The sequence below is a fragment of the Gadus chalcogrammus genome, chromosome 1 (assembly GCF_026213295.1).
Source record: "Gadus chalcogrammus isolate NIFS_2021 chromosome 1, NIFS_Gcha_1.0, whole genome shotgun sequence".
NCBI lineage: Eukaryota > Metazoa > Chordata > Actinopteri > Gadiformes > Gadidae > Gadus > Gadus chalcogrammus.
Window position 1 is genome coordinate 15,933,852 of NC_079412.1, and position 14,375 is coordinate 15,948,226.

The 14,375-nt window shown below is 41.1% G+C and overlaps 2 protein-coding genes across 2 annotated transcripts; one reads left to right on the forward strand and one right to left on the reverse strand.

Moving 5' to 3' along the window:
* Positions 1-991: 991 nt before the first annotated feature.
* On the reverse strand, positions 992-8,854 carry LOC130383947 (centrosomal protein of 112 kDa). The gene is made up of 14 exons (XM_056591889.1): positions 8,682-8,854; positions 7,597-8,075; positions 7,348-7,471; positions 7,099-7,231; positions 6,983-7,010; positions 6,767-6,796; positions 6,538-6,633; positions 5,554-5,625; positions 5,136-5,276; positions 4,448-4,585; positions 4,137-4,269; positions 3,586-3,821; positions 2,601-2,726; positions 992-2,171 (listed from the first exon to the last, which is right to left on the reverse strand). The coding sequence occupies exons 2-14, from the start codon at positions 8,041-8,043 to the stop codon at positions 1,977-1,979; spliced, it is 1,899 nt and encodes a 632-aa protein (XP_056447864.1). The 5' UTR covers positions 8,044-8,075; positions 8,682-8,854; the 3' UTR covers positions 992-1,976.
* A 650-nt stretch (positions 8,855-9,504) lies between these two features.
* atp5pb (ATP synthase peripheral stalk-membrane subunit b) lies at positions 9,505-14,292 on the forward strand. The gene is made up of 7 exons (XM_056591901.1): positions 9,505-9,631; positions 10,251-10,287; positions 10,501-10,646; positions 10,871-11,034; positions 11,342-11,467; positions 12,989-13,168; positions 14,056-14,292. The coding sequence occupies exons 1-7, from the start codon at positions 9,604-9,606 to the stop codon at positions 14,128-14,130; spliced, it is 756 nt and encodes a 251-aa protein (XP_056447876.1). The 5' UTR covers positions 9,505-9,603; the 3' UTR covers positions 14,131-14,292.
* The last annotated feature ends 83 nt before the right edge of the window (positions 14,293-14,375 follow it).

Consider the following 14,375-nt stretch of genomic DNA (forward strand, 5'->3'; position numbering starts at 1 on the left):
TTTCATATTGGGTAATATAATGCTGCCATCTACACGTAGTTACTTTATTAATAAGTCTCAAATTAGACCGGCATTCCCCTACCTTTGATGCCAGGGTCCCAGGGAGATTGACGTGAAAGCGGGTTGGATCCATCCCTTGAACGCGCTTTCATGTATTTGGGGAACATGCAGGTAAGTACTGTGGGAAAGACAGAGGTCAAACGTCGCAGAGTGGATATGCTGTGTCAGTATTCATCTATAATGGGGATTTATCTGGAACTGTTAAAAAAACAAACACTGAATACAATGGCAATAGCAGGAATACAATGACAATGGCTTCAGGCCTGTGTCGGAAGGTTCAGTTTGAGTGTGTTTGGACTCTAGATCCAGCTAAAGATGGTAGAACATGAAAACCGTGCTTTTTATTTTTAACTTCATTGTTTAATTCAAAGGAAAGTTAAATAAAAGGAAATGCTAATAAATGAGGCAGATCAACGTAAGAGTTGTGCCTTTAGTGTATATTTGTGTGTCATTAACTATTATCCAATATGTTATTGCAGTCACCTACCTTTGGCTCTAACCAAACTTGTGGGGGGGGTGGGTTACCGACCGTGGAGTCGGTTAATTGAAAAGATGTAGGGTGGTCCTTTTTTTTTCTTTTGCAAAACGTTATGAAATTAAAAAGGATCTGTAAGTATTACATTTCATAATATTATATAGCATGTTTCACAAATCGCAAGTAAAAATTTGTTCAACATAAAAAGTTATATACAATCCTTTATTCTTTGTCCTTAAAATTTGAGTTTCTTCATGCTCCACTGGTAAGTAGTGAACTTTTAAAATGGGTACAATTCTTTTTAGTTTTTGTTCAATAAAATTCGTGAAACATAATTTATGAATATAACATTAAATATACACAGAATTTATGAGTATTATCTCTTTTTGTAAAATAGCATTTGTGATTTCCTTGTCACTCAGAGGGACATTTTGTTCAGCTTGCCTGTGAGGAGTGTTGTTTCTTATTCCTTTTGCTGTACTAAAATATATATTTAGAAATGTTTTGATATGATTTTCGTGTTTTCGCTGGTTAACAACCAATCAAATTGGCTATGTGTTCTATTGGCAAAGCTCATAGGTCATTGACAACAGACAAATGTATCTGCCTGGTTCAACAGCTATAATGGTATGCAGCTCAATTATATCAGCTGTCCACCAAATGTCAATACAATTTATTTAATGGATAATCTAAGTTTGTGAAACAAAGCATTATTGTTAAAAGTTCTCACAATGACACTACACCAAGGTCATGGTCGAGCAACTGTTACGTTCAAGCCACAAATGCTGTGTTTGGAAACCTATGCAGGTTGTATAAAAGTTCCTTGGTGTGATACATGAGAGTATAGTTCTTGAGGGCTCTATCTCCTCACTGCTGGACCTGATCTGACCCATGGCGCCTATTTGCTTAGTGATCTTTTGTCACATCAAAGGTCTTTTGAGTGTGTCTTTAGACCAGGATGTCCACCTGCCCTGCTACTAAGGGCCTATTTCCCTTTTTGGTTTCTAAGTTATTTCATGGAAAACATCGGCACTATTGATAGGAAAATGTGTTCTTCTATTAGTAAATATAAAGGTTTCTGTTCACTTTATTCACAAAAAAAAGATGAAGTGATATATATATAAAACAAAAAGGACAACAGTGTTGGTCGGATGTTTCCAGAAAGTTTAATTACAAAATGAGGTAACTGATGAACACATAAAATTACATTGGATTATCTGTTTTTATATTTGAACTTGCCGCAGTCATGCCCTAACCCTACATATTAGGCAAGTACCATGAATATCATATAGGCTATTCCTCCCACTTCATCAAGTTTCACTAAAGATAGTCCAATGTTATCTTTAAAATTACTAAGATAAATAATTAGGAACTATTTATTCATCTATTCCATTTAAATATTCCATTTAAATAGCTTGGAATAATAACATTACCATATATTTCATACAGGTCTGTAACAGTGGCGGTGGGAAGCCATTTCCATAAGATAGTCCTCAATTCTGGTCTCTATGTCTGAGAGGATGATGGCAACTTGATCCCTGAAAGGGGGGTGCCACAGTGACAACATGGCAACCCCTGTGAAAGCCAGGATTACAATGAGGAGGACAAACATCCTCGTCCAGGATCTTCGGGACCCCTATAGAAAAAATTAAATAAAAAAACATTGATTATTGGGTGTCCCGTGCATCTTGAGTGTGGCAAACTTTGTTCATTTATTCATCATTAAATTTTTTTGTATCTCTTTTCTATGTTTTGATACTCTCTGCTTCACTTCATTTTATTATGTGTTTTATTTCGATGATATTTGAAGCACATTGCATTTTATGTACAAAATGTTACATGTATTATATAAAATTGAAAGATGCAAAAAGAAGAAGCCCCTCTCTCTCTCTCTCTCTCTCTCTCTCTCTCTCTCTCTCTCTCTCTCTCTCTCTCTCTCTCTCTCTCTCTCTCTCTCTCTCTCTCTCTCTCTCTCTCTCTCTCTCTCTCTCTCTCTCTCTCTCTCTCTCTCTCTCTCTCTCTCTCTCTCTCTCTCTCTCTCTCTCTCTCTCTCTCTCTCTCTCACCCGTGCCAGCGTGCTGCTGTGCCGCTGGCTGAGCAGCCTCAGCTGGTCCCTGCACTGCGTCAGCCGGGCCTGGCTGGACCTGTACTCCTGCTGCATGGCCTCCAGCTCTGCCTCCAGATCCACACACTACACACACACAAACCACAGATTCATACAAACAACAACACCCATGCACAGACATTTTTAAAACAATATCTTGAATAAAAAATAACTGCAAATTAATACATGCTGCAGTAGTTTTATTTTATTTTATTATTATAACGATAAAAGTTTGCACCAAAACATAGGTAGACACACTGATTGTCGACTGTGAGTGAGTACCATTGACCATGGTAGCAGCAATTCAGAGATATTCCATTCTCACTTTCCACAGAGAGGCCGGGCCTCGGGGCCAGCGGTAGCAATGGGCAGGGTTAACCCAAACATGCCTCTTGCTACCCAAATTGCAAATCAAAAATGACTAAAGAACAGCCAATAGAAAAGGTAAAGTTTCTAACTTCGGATTGGCTTGGCAGCCTACAGCCCACCTTAAAAATGGCCCACTGTCCACTTCTCTTGTCGTCTTGTTAAAAGACCCACAGCTCTGATACAGATTCTGCTGAGGGGATGGAATTGCTATATATGAACTCTGATGGCTCAGACTCTCACACACACACAAGCCAAAGCGAGTAAATGCACACACACATGTGCCACATTTATTGAGAGAAATAATACAACGCATAATAAACTTTGCATGTCTACAATACACCAGTTAATCTACACAACACGTCCAGTAGAGGGAGCTCCAACACTGCATATAAACATATCTTGTTAAAGATGCCAATATATTACAGTTGATAAGGTTGATCAAGTAAAGGTATTAAGGTTGTTGAACCAACAGAACCACTGAAAGGTTGGGCTTCATGCTGTTTATTGATATTAGATCTAGATACTTTGTCAATACCTCCCAGTATATTCCACCAGTGCTTACTAACGTATTGGTCACCTGTTGTCCTTTGGTTCTGAGTCTCTCCTGCGTGTCCCTAAGCTCCTGCACCAGCAGCGACTGTTCCTTCTCTTCTTTGTCCTCCCTGTCCTCCTCCTCCGTATCCTCCCCGTCCTCCTCCTCCCCGTCCTCCTTCCTGTCCTCCTCCTTGTCTTCCCGCTCCTTCTGGTCTTCCTCAGGTTCCTCTGATGGCAGGCACACCTGCACTGTGAAGTCCCAGCACTCGGGGGTACGGGCTGAGGAGCAGAAGGAAGGGTTTGGGTTAATTACTATACAATGCTGTGATTCGCCTGTCTCCCTAGTCTGAGAATATTCCTTCCGAACAGTATTTAAATTCTATATTATTTATTGATTAATTAATAAAACGAATTAATTAAAACTCTCAGATGTTTTGTAATTTCAGTTGCTGAAAGAAAAGACTTTACAACCAAACTGTTTGCCCAGGCTAAACACCCTTATAACCCTTATTTGTTTACCTTAAGGACCTAATCTTATACTTCTTGCATGTGAAAACGTACATGGCGGCTCAACTTTGTTTTTCTGAGTCTGACCTTTCATGCAGAGGTCATTCCTCAGGGCCTGGTTGGCCTGCTCCAGAAGGGAGATGTTGCGTTGCATCTCTTCATGGACCCGCTGTAGAGTGCTCGTCTGCCCCCTCAGCACCTCCTGCTGGCCACTGGACAGCTGCATGGCAGAGACACACACGTCAACCTTGCCACACCTCTTTCCTTACATCCTAGTATAGCCTTTGATCAAGCATCAAGACAAGATTTAGCACACATTGAACAGCATGCGAGGCTGCCCTGATGACGCTAAATGTGACCATGCTTTGGCGTTATTATATCCTACTTTGTGGCAGTACCTTTAGCTGGCTGTGCAGCTGGTCCACCTGTCCACTGGTGCGTTCGTGACACTCCTTTAGCTGCCCTGAGATCTGCTTCTGTTCCTCATAAAGACCCTGCCACCTCGAGGACTCTGTCTTGGCTGTCTCCAGCGCCTCCTAGCGGTTAATAATGAGTATCAGCAAGGAAAATGTAGATCAAGAAATGCGTAATCCGTATCGTTAGTGCAAATTATTTGTGAAGAAATCTTAGCTTTAAGTGTTCCAAATGTTGGTAAACTACAGATGAATAGGTAAGAATACAACGCAAAGTGCTGTGCCGTAATTGGGAAATAGACCTAATCTACGACGACGGGCTGTGGGGACGTTAATTGCCCTCATCGCGGTAGTAGGGGGGGACACTCCGTTGTGATTTATTGTTTAAACATTGACCAAAGTTGATATCTTAAGGAAGCAAATGAATGTGTATCGTTCTAGTTTTACTACAAACATACACCTTCTTCGAAAGGTTCATTCTCCACTTTACTGAAACATATTTTGGACCTTTTACCACAATGTATAGCCTACAGCAATACATGTTCAATACTTATATAAGCATGCAAATGTTAACTATAATCGAACTCTATTAAGTACATAATTTGTATTTATATGACTCAGATTGGGCCTTTAGGCTACAGTGTTTTGTGTAAAAGCTGGGTATTTCTTTTACCTGGAAGTGGTGAGACTCAACCAATGCATCTGTCTTCTCCAGTGTGGCCTTCTGCAGGGCAGCCAAGGCCTTCTCCTCATACACCAGTTTCTGCCTCTCCATTGTCAGAACCAGCTTCTTCAGTCCGTCTTTAGGGAGCCTCTGAGGGGGAGCACAGCGGCAGCAACACAGACGGTTTAGTATCACTAACAGTCATAAGCAGAAACCGATCCGGGTGCAATTACAGTGAGACTACACACAAGTAGACATAGCAAAGAGACCCAGTGCACATAGAAAACCAAAGCATAACATAAGAACATGAAAACGCTGTGCTTTTAACACCATGAAAACATCCTTGTTGAACTGTGAAACAGAAGGCACAATCCTTTTGAAACCTTTCCTTGGGTGCTGGGCCGATATCATTTTGAATGGTTCCTACCTGAAAGCAGAGCTGCAGTTGCGCCTCTAGAGATGTTATCCTGTTTGTCAGAAGGTCCTCGTTGCAGCGAGCCTGTGGGTTTGAGAGGAAGCCAGAATGTCTGTCAGGCGGTACTGAACACGGAAAATTTAACATACATGCCTCAGTCTGTGACAGAATATAGGTGCACACATATGTATGTGCAGACACTAGGAAAGGGCAAGTCGATCTTGGGCAAGTTACATCACGGTTCATCTCAACTATTGATTTTCCCTACAATTCTTTAACCTATATCATTTTTATTTATATTAAAGTCTCACTCAGGTTGTGCCTCTCTCTTGCAAGCGGGATCTGGTAACACAGGCAAGGGTGAAGTAAAGAGCAAAAGGTTAATGGGAAATTGTGGTTTAGAAACAAGGTGGCTTTAGAAAACTGTTCTAGTGAACCTTTTTCAAGCTTGAATAACCTTTGCTTCCTCTATGAAACATTTTTGTTTTTATTTCCTGACTACACAAACACGGGCCACATACACACATAAAGACAGAAGCTACCCTGGAAGAGATACTGACTGAGATACGGCAGTTGGAAGCAGCATGCAACATCCATACAAATCAAATTGAGTGACACAACCCTTCTCTATCAGAGACAGAGAGAGTGGCAGGTTGCATTCTTCCTCTGCCGGGTTGAGAAGAGGCAGGAAGCGGCAAACCACATGAATTGCCTTCTTGAGACGAGAGCAGCTGAATGACAGCTGCTTATCTTGCACAAAAACTATTTTTATTTAGACTTACACTTTGAACTAAAGGAAAACCCTACATAAGTAGTTGTAGTAGAAGTAGAACTATATTGGGTTAAATATATATTTAATATAATTGAATGAAAGTACGACCACAGGAAAGTAGAAATAAGCTTTTGTCTTTTCTATGGAATGCTAACAATAATGGTGGCATTAGTAGGGTGAAATGTATGGTCTCAGCGCAGAGGACACAACAAGTGAAATCTTACAGTCCAAATGTTGTCGGAGGAGTTTAGCAGGCTGGATGCGCTCTGCTGAAGGATGGCCATCTTCTTCTTCAAAGCCTCCTCTCTCCACAGAGCCTCCTAAACAAGGCAGGGAGAGATGTTTGGATTTTCTGTAACCGTCATTGACACGCCTGTTGTGTAATGGATATTCCTTGTCCTTGAGATATTAATGACAAAGATGTAGCAAGCTATCGTGAAAGAGTTTTATTACCTGCAAGTACTCAGCGAGTTGCTGAACATCCTTTAGGGTTAGAAGAGGGACATGAGGATGAATAAAATAGATAATCATAAGATAGATGTAACTTTTTTTTATGATCCACTGCATAAATGATTTTTTACTTTCTCAATGTGGCTTGTTTAGAGCCTCTCAAATGCAAAAGCTCAAAATAATTTGTGATAATAAAAAAGAAAAGAAATGTTAACCTACAGATGCCTTGACAGTGACCAGGCCAGGGCTGCAATGGAAAACAAAATATACGTAAGCCGTTGATAACATTTGTTTTCCATATATTATCAGAACCGAACAGTAAATCTCAAACTCACTCAGTCTGCACACAGGCCTCTTGTAATATCTTTTGCTCTACCGTAGCTTCAATGAGAATACGAGAGTTAGAGGACATGGTTGTGTGGAAATCTTCAGTTGCTGTGATTGTTTTGATGCTAGTTGCTTGTTGTCCTTCAAGAGAAAGAAGGAACCACATTAACATAAATGAAAAATAAATCCCATGCTAGAATCGAATGTAAAAGATGAGGCTGTTACCATGGATACATTCTCTCTTTTTGTTTGGGTACCTTTCATATTCTGCTGAATGGACTTCTCTGCTAGGGATACTGATGCGAAACCTGCTGTCTCCTGTTGCCCTGGCATATCTTCCTTCTGGCCTTTCAACGGTAAAGGTTCTGACCATAAGGTAGCCTAAGAACATCAGAAAGAAAACAAATGAGGAACAACAAAAATGCATAATGTAATCATATTAGCAAATGTACTTTGCTTTATTAAAAGCAGAAGAAGCTATAAATAATTGTATCAAAAAGGCTTACCCATTTACCAGGATTCGGGTCATTGACCCCTAATCTGTTTGAGATCAACACCCCTGTGGGGTCCTCTATGGACGTGGCGGTCCTTTGGGTTTGTTTATCCAGCATCTGAGCCATCGTTACTGCGCTCTGATGTTTCACATGACCTGTCTTTGTCAGTGGGTTTCTCTTTGTGGAACAATATATTGGATTCACAGTCCTCTCCGGGCAAAACTCTGGGCTCCCAGCTCTCCTTCTCTGGAACTCCAGGTGTCTCTTGTGTTGAAGCATATCTTTTATTAATCTAGTATCCACATCTCTCGGCGGGCTTCGACAGGACGTTTTATTGTTTCGCCCTCGGAGGTGTTGGTATTTCTCTGATCTTTTCTCCTCTTTCTGATCAAAGTCCTTGATTGGTGAGGTAGGAGTTGCACTGATGTCCAGAATTTCCAAACTAGCCATACTAGCCATAGCTTCAGAACTGGAAGGTAAGGGCTTCAAATCTTTTTTGGAAACAGAAACAGAAATTTAATCTATAAGGAAGACATGCATCCTGTGAGTAAATGCTACATCTTTAAGTTAAGAATAAAGGGGTAGCATGGCATTCAAGTTATTTGATAGACAAACAACTCTCCTTTTAACCGATAAATACTATGTCACAAAATGAAAGTGTCTAGACAAGTCATTCCAAGTTAAATTGTCTGTTTTATCCCACAATTATCAAAAACTGCTTGACAGGCCTATGTGTCCTTTTAATAGTTACGCAAGCCCTTGGTTACAAGAAAAGTATAACCGAAGGAAAATGATAGGTTGCACTAGTTGCACGATGGTCTCCCTCAATTAAATGACTTGTGCAAAGTGTGCAGTTCCAGCATGGCAAAAGGAATGGAGGCAGAACTAGACACTTCTGCAGAAATGTAGTAGCAACAAAATACCTTCAGGGTTAAACAAAAGGACAAAGGCAAACCTCAACGACAATCAAAGTCACAAAGCCAGAAAAACTGTGTCTGGCTATTGTTGTGAGAAGAGATCAAAAATGCAAACCGACCAACAATCGAGTGCGAGAAGAGACACTGAGCCTTCAGTTTGCAGAAAATAGATGCTCTTACTTGTTAGGAGTTCATCAATATTATCATCAGACAGTAGGTTAATTATAACGGCTTTGCACCGAAGGGAACAGTTGACAAGTCTTCCATTTCTCTTCTGAAACAATGTCGGCTAACGTCTCATAGGTGTTCCTGTCAAGCGTATTTTACAGGAAGTAGAGCGAACAGCCCCTTCATATGTTCCTCTATCTTCGAGGCCACTCACAATAAACTCAAGGCATGCACGGGTGGGCCCAAAGATTACATACGCACTCAGCATATAATATCTGAGGTTTTGGGGGAGAATGTGCCGCCAGAGCAAGTTATTTTCTGTTGGTTACCTCACTGATAGTTTCTGTTGGCATTGTACTATTAAAAATTACTCTAAATTAATGTGGTTATCATAATGCATCTGTGTTTTTGGTGTGTTAACAGTCTTACTTGTTCTTCTGCAGCAAAACAACATGCCCAAAAGCACAACAAAGTTCATTATACTCAGCATTGTTATGATCAAACTGAATTATAACCCTACACAAGATGAATACAAAAAATTTCAGCACCTGGGCAGAACAGTGAAATGGAGGAGTTTGCATGTGCAAATGAGCAACACAGAAGACAAATGACAGATTTCCTTGGTATTCTGTATCAAGAGGAAAGAGCTGGTCTATGCATATATTTTGGTATTAATTGACCCAATGACCAATACACATTGTCGTATGTTTATTAACTTGTACACCAAATAAACATTCATTAACGTGACAAACAACGACATCTAGCGAACGTAGTCGTTATAGCTACCGCACGTTGAAGTCTATAATCTCGCGTTGTTTCTGAAGCGTTTCCTGTGTATCCGCCATCCTAATACATAGCTCTTTGCAGAAGGGCAAGAACAGGCCGTAGCTAAGGTGCTGAGTGTTGGACGAACTTTGCACTTCATATTCTAAACATGCTGTCGAGGACCGTTTTACTTTCGGGTATGATATAAGCTTATTAAGGAATTTACAAAGTTCAGATATTGCCTATTTCTTAATAGCTAGAATCAAATAATATTGCATGTAAACTTGAAGGGTAAAGTGAAGGCCACACATTGAATGACATGCTAACGCTACGTTTCGCGCTACCAGTTAAAGGACACGCAGCATACAGCCCTTTAAGGCATTATTATCTATTCATTTAGTTTGTAAATGAAGAATCGAACCGTATTTCTGTGGGGTTATTCAACCGCTTTGCTTGTATAGGCTTCATGCAGACACTAATTCAAGTGACTGAAAGCAAGTAGCGTTAGCAAGACGTAGCAAAACTAGCTGTTCGTTGTCAGGCATGCCTGCAGAATGTCACCTCTTTGACAGCTGCACTTTTAAAGTCTTCCAAAGCCAAGCAATATTTGAATAGCCACATGATAGCCACAAATATTATGTTGATTTGGCACATGTTAACGAGGACATGCCTTGTCTGTCAAGGCGTTCAGCTTATGGAATCGTTCCAGTTGATGGCAGCATTGTATGTAATTGACAAAATATTCAATGGGTTTACGTCTTCTGATTTTCGCGTGTTGTTATTTTAAACTAATTACGTTTTATTTTTATATTCCAGCCAATGCCCTGAAAAGCAAAGGTCCAATTGGAGCTGGGTATGTCATTTCCTTTCTAAAATCCGTGCTAAAAGCTTTTAACTGGCTATATATATCTTTGTTATTACCATAGTCTTCTATCAATATGTTGCTTATTTAACAATATGGAAAGGATCATATTATGACCTTAAAAAAGTGTGAGTACTTTGACAATCACTGTCCTTGCAGCTGACCTATCAAAGCTAAAGCTGTCATTGCCTTTGAAATCCATAGGCTAGTCCAGGCCTCCCACTCCCTGCACACCTCGTCCAAGAGTCTGGCCCCCGTTCCCGCACTGCCAGAGAAAGGAGGACAGGTCCGCCATGGCATCATCCCAGAAGAGCTGTTCCAGCTTCTGTACCCCAAGACCGGAGTCACCGGTATGTGGGTCTTGGAAGAATGGGTTTCTTATTCATAGATTTATCAATCAATGATCGATAGTACTAACTTTATGATGGAATTGTGCACATGCTTTTAATACTCACTGCATGTATTTATTACGTATTAAACATCATTATGACGCTTATGTACTCTGTACAGGATATATCATACTATGGTTTTGGGTCATTTTTGGCCTGTTAATGGGGGGTCATCTTTCTGTTAGGCCCCTACATGCTGGGCACTGGGCTCCTATGCTACCTGCTCTCCAAGGAGATCTACATCATCAACCACGAAACGTTGTCCGCCGCCTCAATCGGCGCTGTTGTGATCTACGCAATCAAGAAGTTTGGACCCAGTGTCGCTGCTTTTGCTGACAAACTGAACGAGGTTGGGCTTTTTACTATTTCCAGTCTTAAGTGGTTAAAAATATATTCCTTTGACATATTAATCCTCGGCCTGCGCCATAAGCATTTTTTTTGTATTGTCCATTAACTTCTTTTACCCTGTTGATCTTGAATTCAATTTCTGTTTTATTAAGAATGTGTGTGCACACCTGCCATTTAAGGAGTCTAAGGCCCAATCCAATTTCTACCCCTTACCCTTACCCCTCCCCCTTGTTTTGAAGGGGGAAGGGGAAGGGGGAAGGGGTAGAAATGGGATTGGGCCTAAAGCAGTAGTGTGATTGGGGTTGCAGGAGAAAGTGCTCAACGCTCAGGCGGTGAAGGATGTGGCCCTTGTCGGCCTGTCGCAGGCCATCGAGGAGGAGAAGAAGGAGCAGTGGAGAGCAGAGGGCAGATCGATGCTCTTCGATGCCAAGAGGGTAAACACAGAATCAGACGCTTGCATCATTTCCATCGTTCTCACACCCGGGTTCGGCTGTTCTTTGTGTTTTTTGGGTTGGCTTACGCCGAATCACATTTATTCAGACATGCGTGTTTGCATCTTGGAGAGGCGTAACATTTTAGAGTTTGCATTTATTTTATGCCACAAGAAGAAAACCAAACAGCAAGTCCGGCTGTTACCTATTACTATTATACAAATGCATGTTTTAATTATCAGCAATTCGGATAAAAAAAAGTGAGTTCCCTATTAGGGATGCAAATTATCGAGTAATTCATTAATCGATAGTTGTTTCATCTTATCGATCGATGATCGATTAATTGATAAGCGGCAATTCTTCTGAGAAGCTGAATTTCCTTCTGAATGTGACACATTTAGGTGGTAAGTTACTTTAAAATACTTCCACATATTGTGCATTTGGCGTCTTTGTCGTCATTAACCAACTTAAAGTGGCTCCATACTGCACTCCGTTTTGCCCTCTTCATCGTGTCAGTGTCCCGCTTTTCGTTTGTCTTGTCCTGCTGTGTTCCAATACCCGTACTCTCCGTACTTACTAGCCAAAATTTGAGTACGCAGTACTCCAATTCAGATCCGGCGAAAAGAAGTATACTTCAAGGACCCGGATGCCGTACTCAAAACGGGCTAATCGTGAAGTGTGGATTGAAGGACACTCCCCGTACTCAACGGCAGCCTTCTTAGCTACGTAGCAGAAGAGGTGGAGCCAGGCTGAGCCAAAGTCGGCGCATTTTCCACATAGCCTGCATTAATAGTCATTTTGTAGTTTTTATAGCTTTTTATAGCTGCTAGGCGTAAATAGTTCACCGTTCAAAGCGGGATGTTTATTGCGGGGGAGGAGCCACGGCGGCAGTCGTGATCGTAATTTCCGGTTAGTGCACCACGGAGTACTCGATTTGGAACAGCACTCGCATCTGAAAAATTAACGTAGCAGCCAGTGCGGATAGTATACTTCCTTTAAGTATACTCATGGAAGTACGGGTATTGGAACACGGCACTGCTTTGCTTGTGTTCCCGCTTGTGTTCCCGCGTGTGCGTCAAGTACGTCTGGCGTCAAGTGCGCCCTCACGTGGACGGTTGGGGAATTACGGGTTAAAATGCGATTAATTGCAAGTAATTTATTTTAATCGAGTAATCTCTTATCGACAATTAATCGATAATCGATTAATTGTTTGCATCCCTATTCCCTATGTCCAAATTGCAAGTGCTGTTTCGATTTTGTCTGAGACATTTGGCTGCCATAATAGAGGTTAAGGTATTCAGGAAAAAAAAAGGCATTTGCTGGGAGAAATGTTCTGTGATTGGCTAAGGAAGTTGCTGGCTTAATGCTGTAGAAATTGTTATTATCAGTAAAAAAAGAGAATAGAAGCCCTATGCTCAAAACGTTAATGAGCATCCTGCGTATTGGCAGGCACACCACACCACATGAACCCTGCTCTCAAAGGAAAACCATAAAAAGACAGAATTGTATAATTGTATCACCCAGAACAACGTGGCAATGCTGCTGGAGACCAACTTCAGAGAGAGGATACACATGGTGACCAATGAGGTGAAGAAGCGCCTGGACTATCAGATCGCCGTGCAGAACCTGAACCGTCAGATGGAGCAGGAGCACATGGTCAACTGGGTGGAGAAGAGCGTCGTCGGCAGCATCACCCCTCTGCAGGTCAGTCCCGGGCAGACCAAAGGGGGGGGCTGGGATCTGAGCATGTAATGGCGGCCAACCGTCCACTAGAGGCTGCTGTTTCTCCGCTGTCTATCAGAGATCACTGTTGAGCTATAGCAGGGGGTTTCACAGTGGATCTCCCTTTTACACTAATAGCCATTTTACATTGGAACTTGGAAACTGGTGGAACAATTTTTTTTTTATTATTGAACATCAATCATCGATAGGCTAGAACAGAAAACTAAATGAGCTACTTGAAGTGTGTTGTTCTGTCATTGACCTATAACAAGTGAGTCATCAGTTAGACGTGTTGTAATGGAGATGCAAATCTCCATTATAACAGGATGACGTCAATAGATTCTTATTAACCAAGAGGTTATAAATACCATCTTTTATTATTATTATTATTATTATTATTATTGAAATCACTCGCATTCAGAATTTCCTAGAGATATGTCCAGGTCATTTTGTCCGCTACGAGCGAGTGCTACTTAAAATCATGTTGTTTTAACAATTTATTGGTGCTACGGGGTTGTTTACAGTAGGCCCACAGACAGTTCGCTCTACTTTTTTTATACTTTGGTGAAAAACGTTTACATCCACTGGAAAAATACTAATTCATTTCAGAAAATGGCTTCAATTTCAGCCATTCGGTGCCTTTCGAGTGGACTTGTTCAACAGAAGTCAACTTTTCTATCAGTGGAAACGAAACATCTATATCCATTGTAGGCTACAGCACATATAAACAATTAGAAATCATGGCTAGCTGGACGGGGAGATATTTTAACCTCAGACGCAATACTTTGACATACTTCATTCTGCAATATTAGTTTTTTTTCCATCAGCCTATACTGCTCTGACTTTCATGTGTTTTGTGTGTTCTTCAGGAGAAGGAGAGCATCGCCAAGTGCATCTCGGACCTGAAGGCCCTGGCCAGGGCCAAGGCCTCACTCGCGGTCTAACTTTCTGTTTTTGCAAGGCAACAGCCTCCTCCCAACACCAACATATTGTTCTCTGGTCATCTTTCCCTTACTGAATAAAACTATTTCCTCTTTAAGATTGTCTCGGCCAATAGTATGGGTGTGTATATACACGTATAAATAAAGGATTGACTTACTCACTGACCCCCTTATCTTTTCTTTGAATTTCAACAATTGTATGTAAACTTCATTGTGAGGGCAGATTCAATTTCGGGGACAAAGTATAT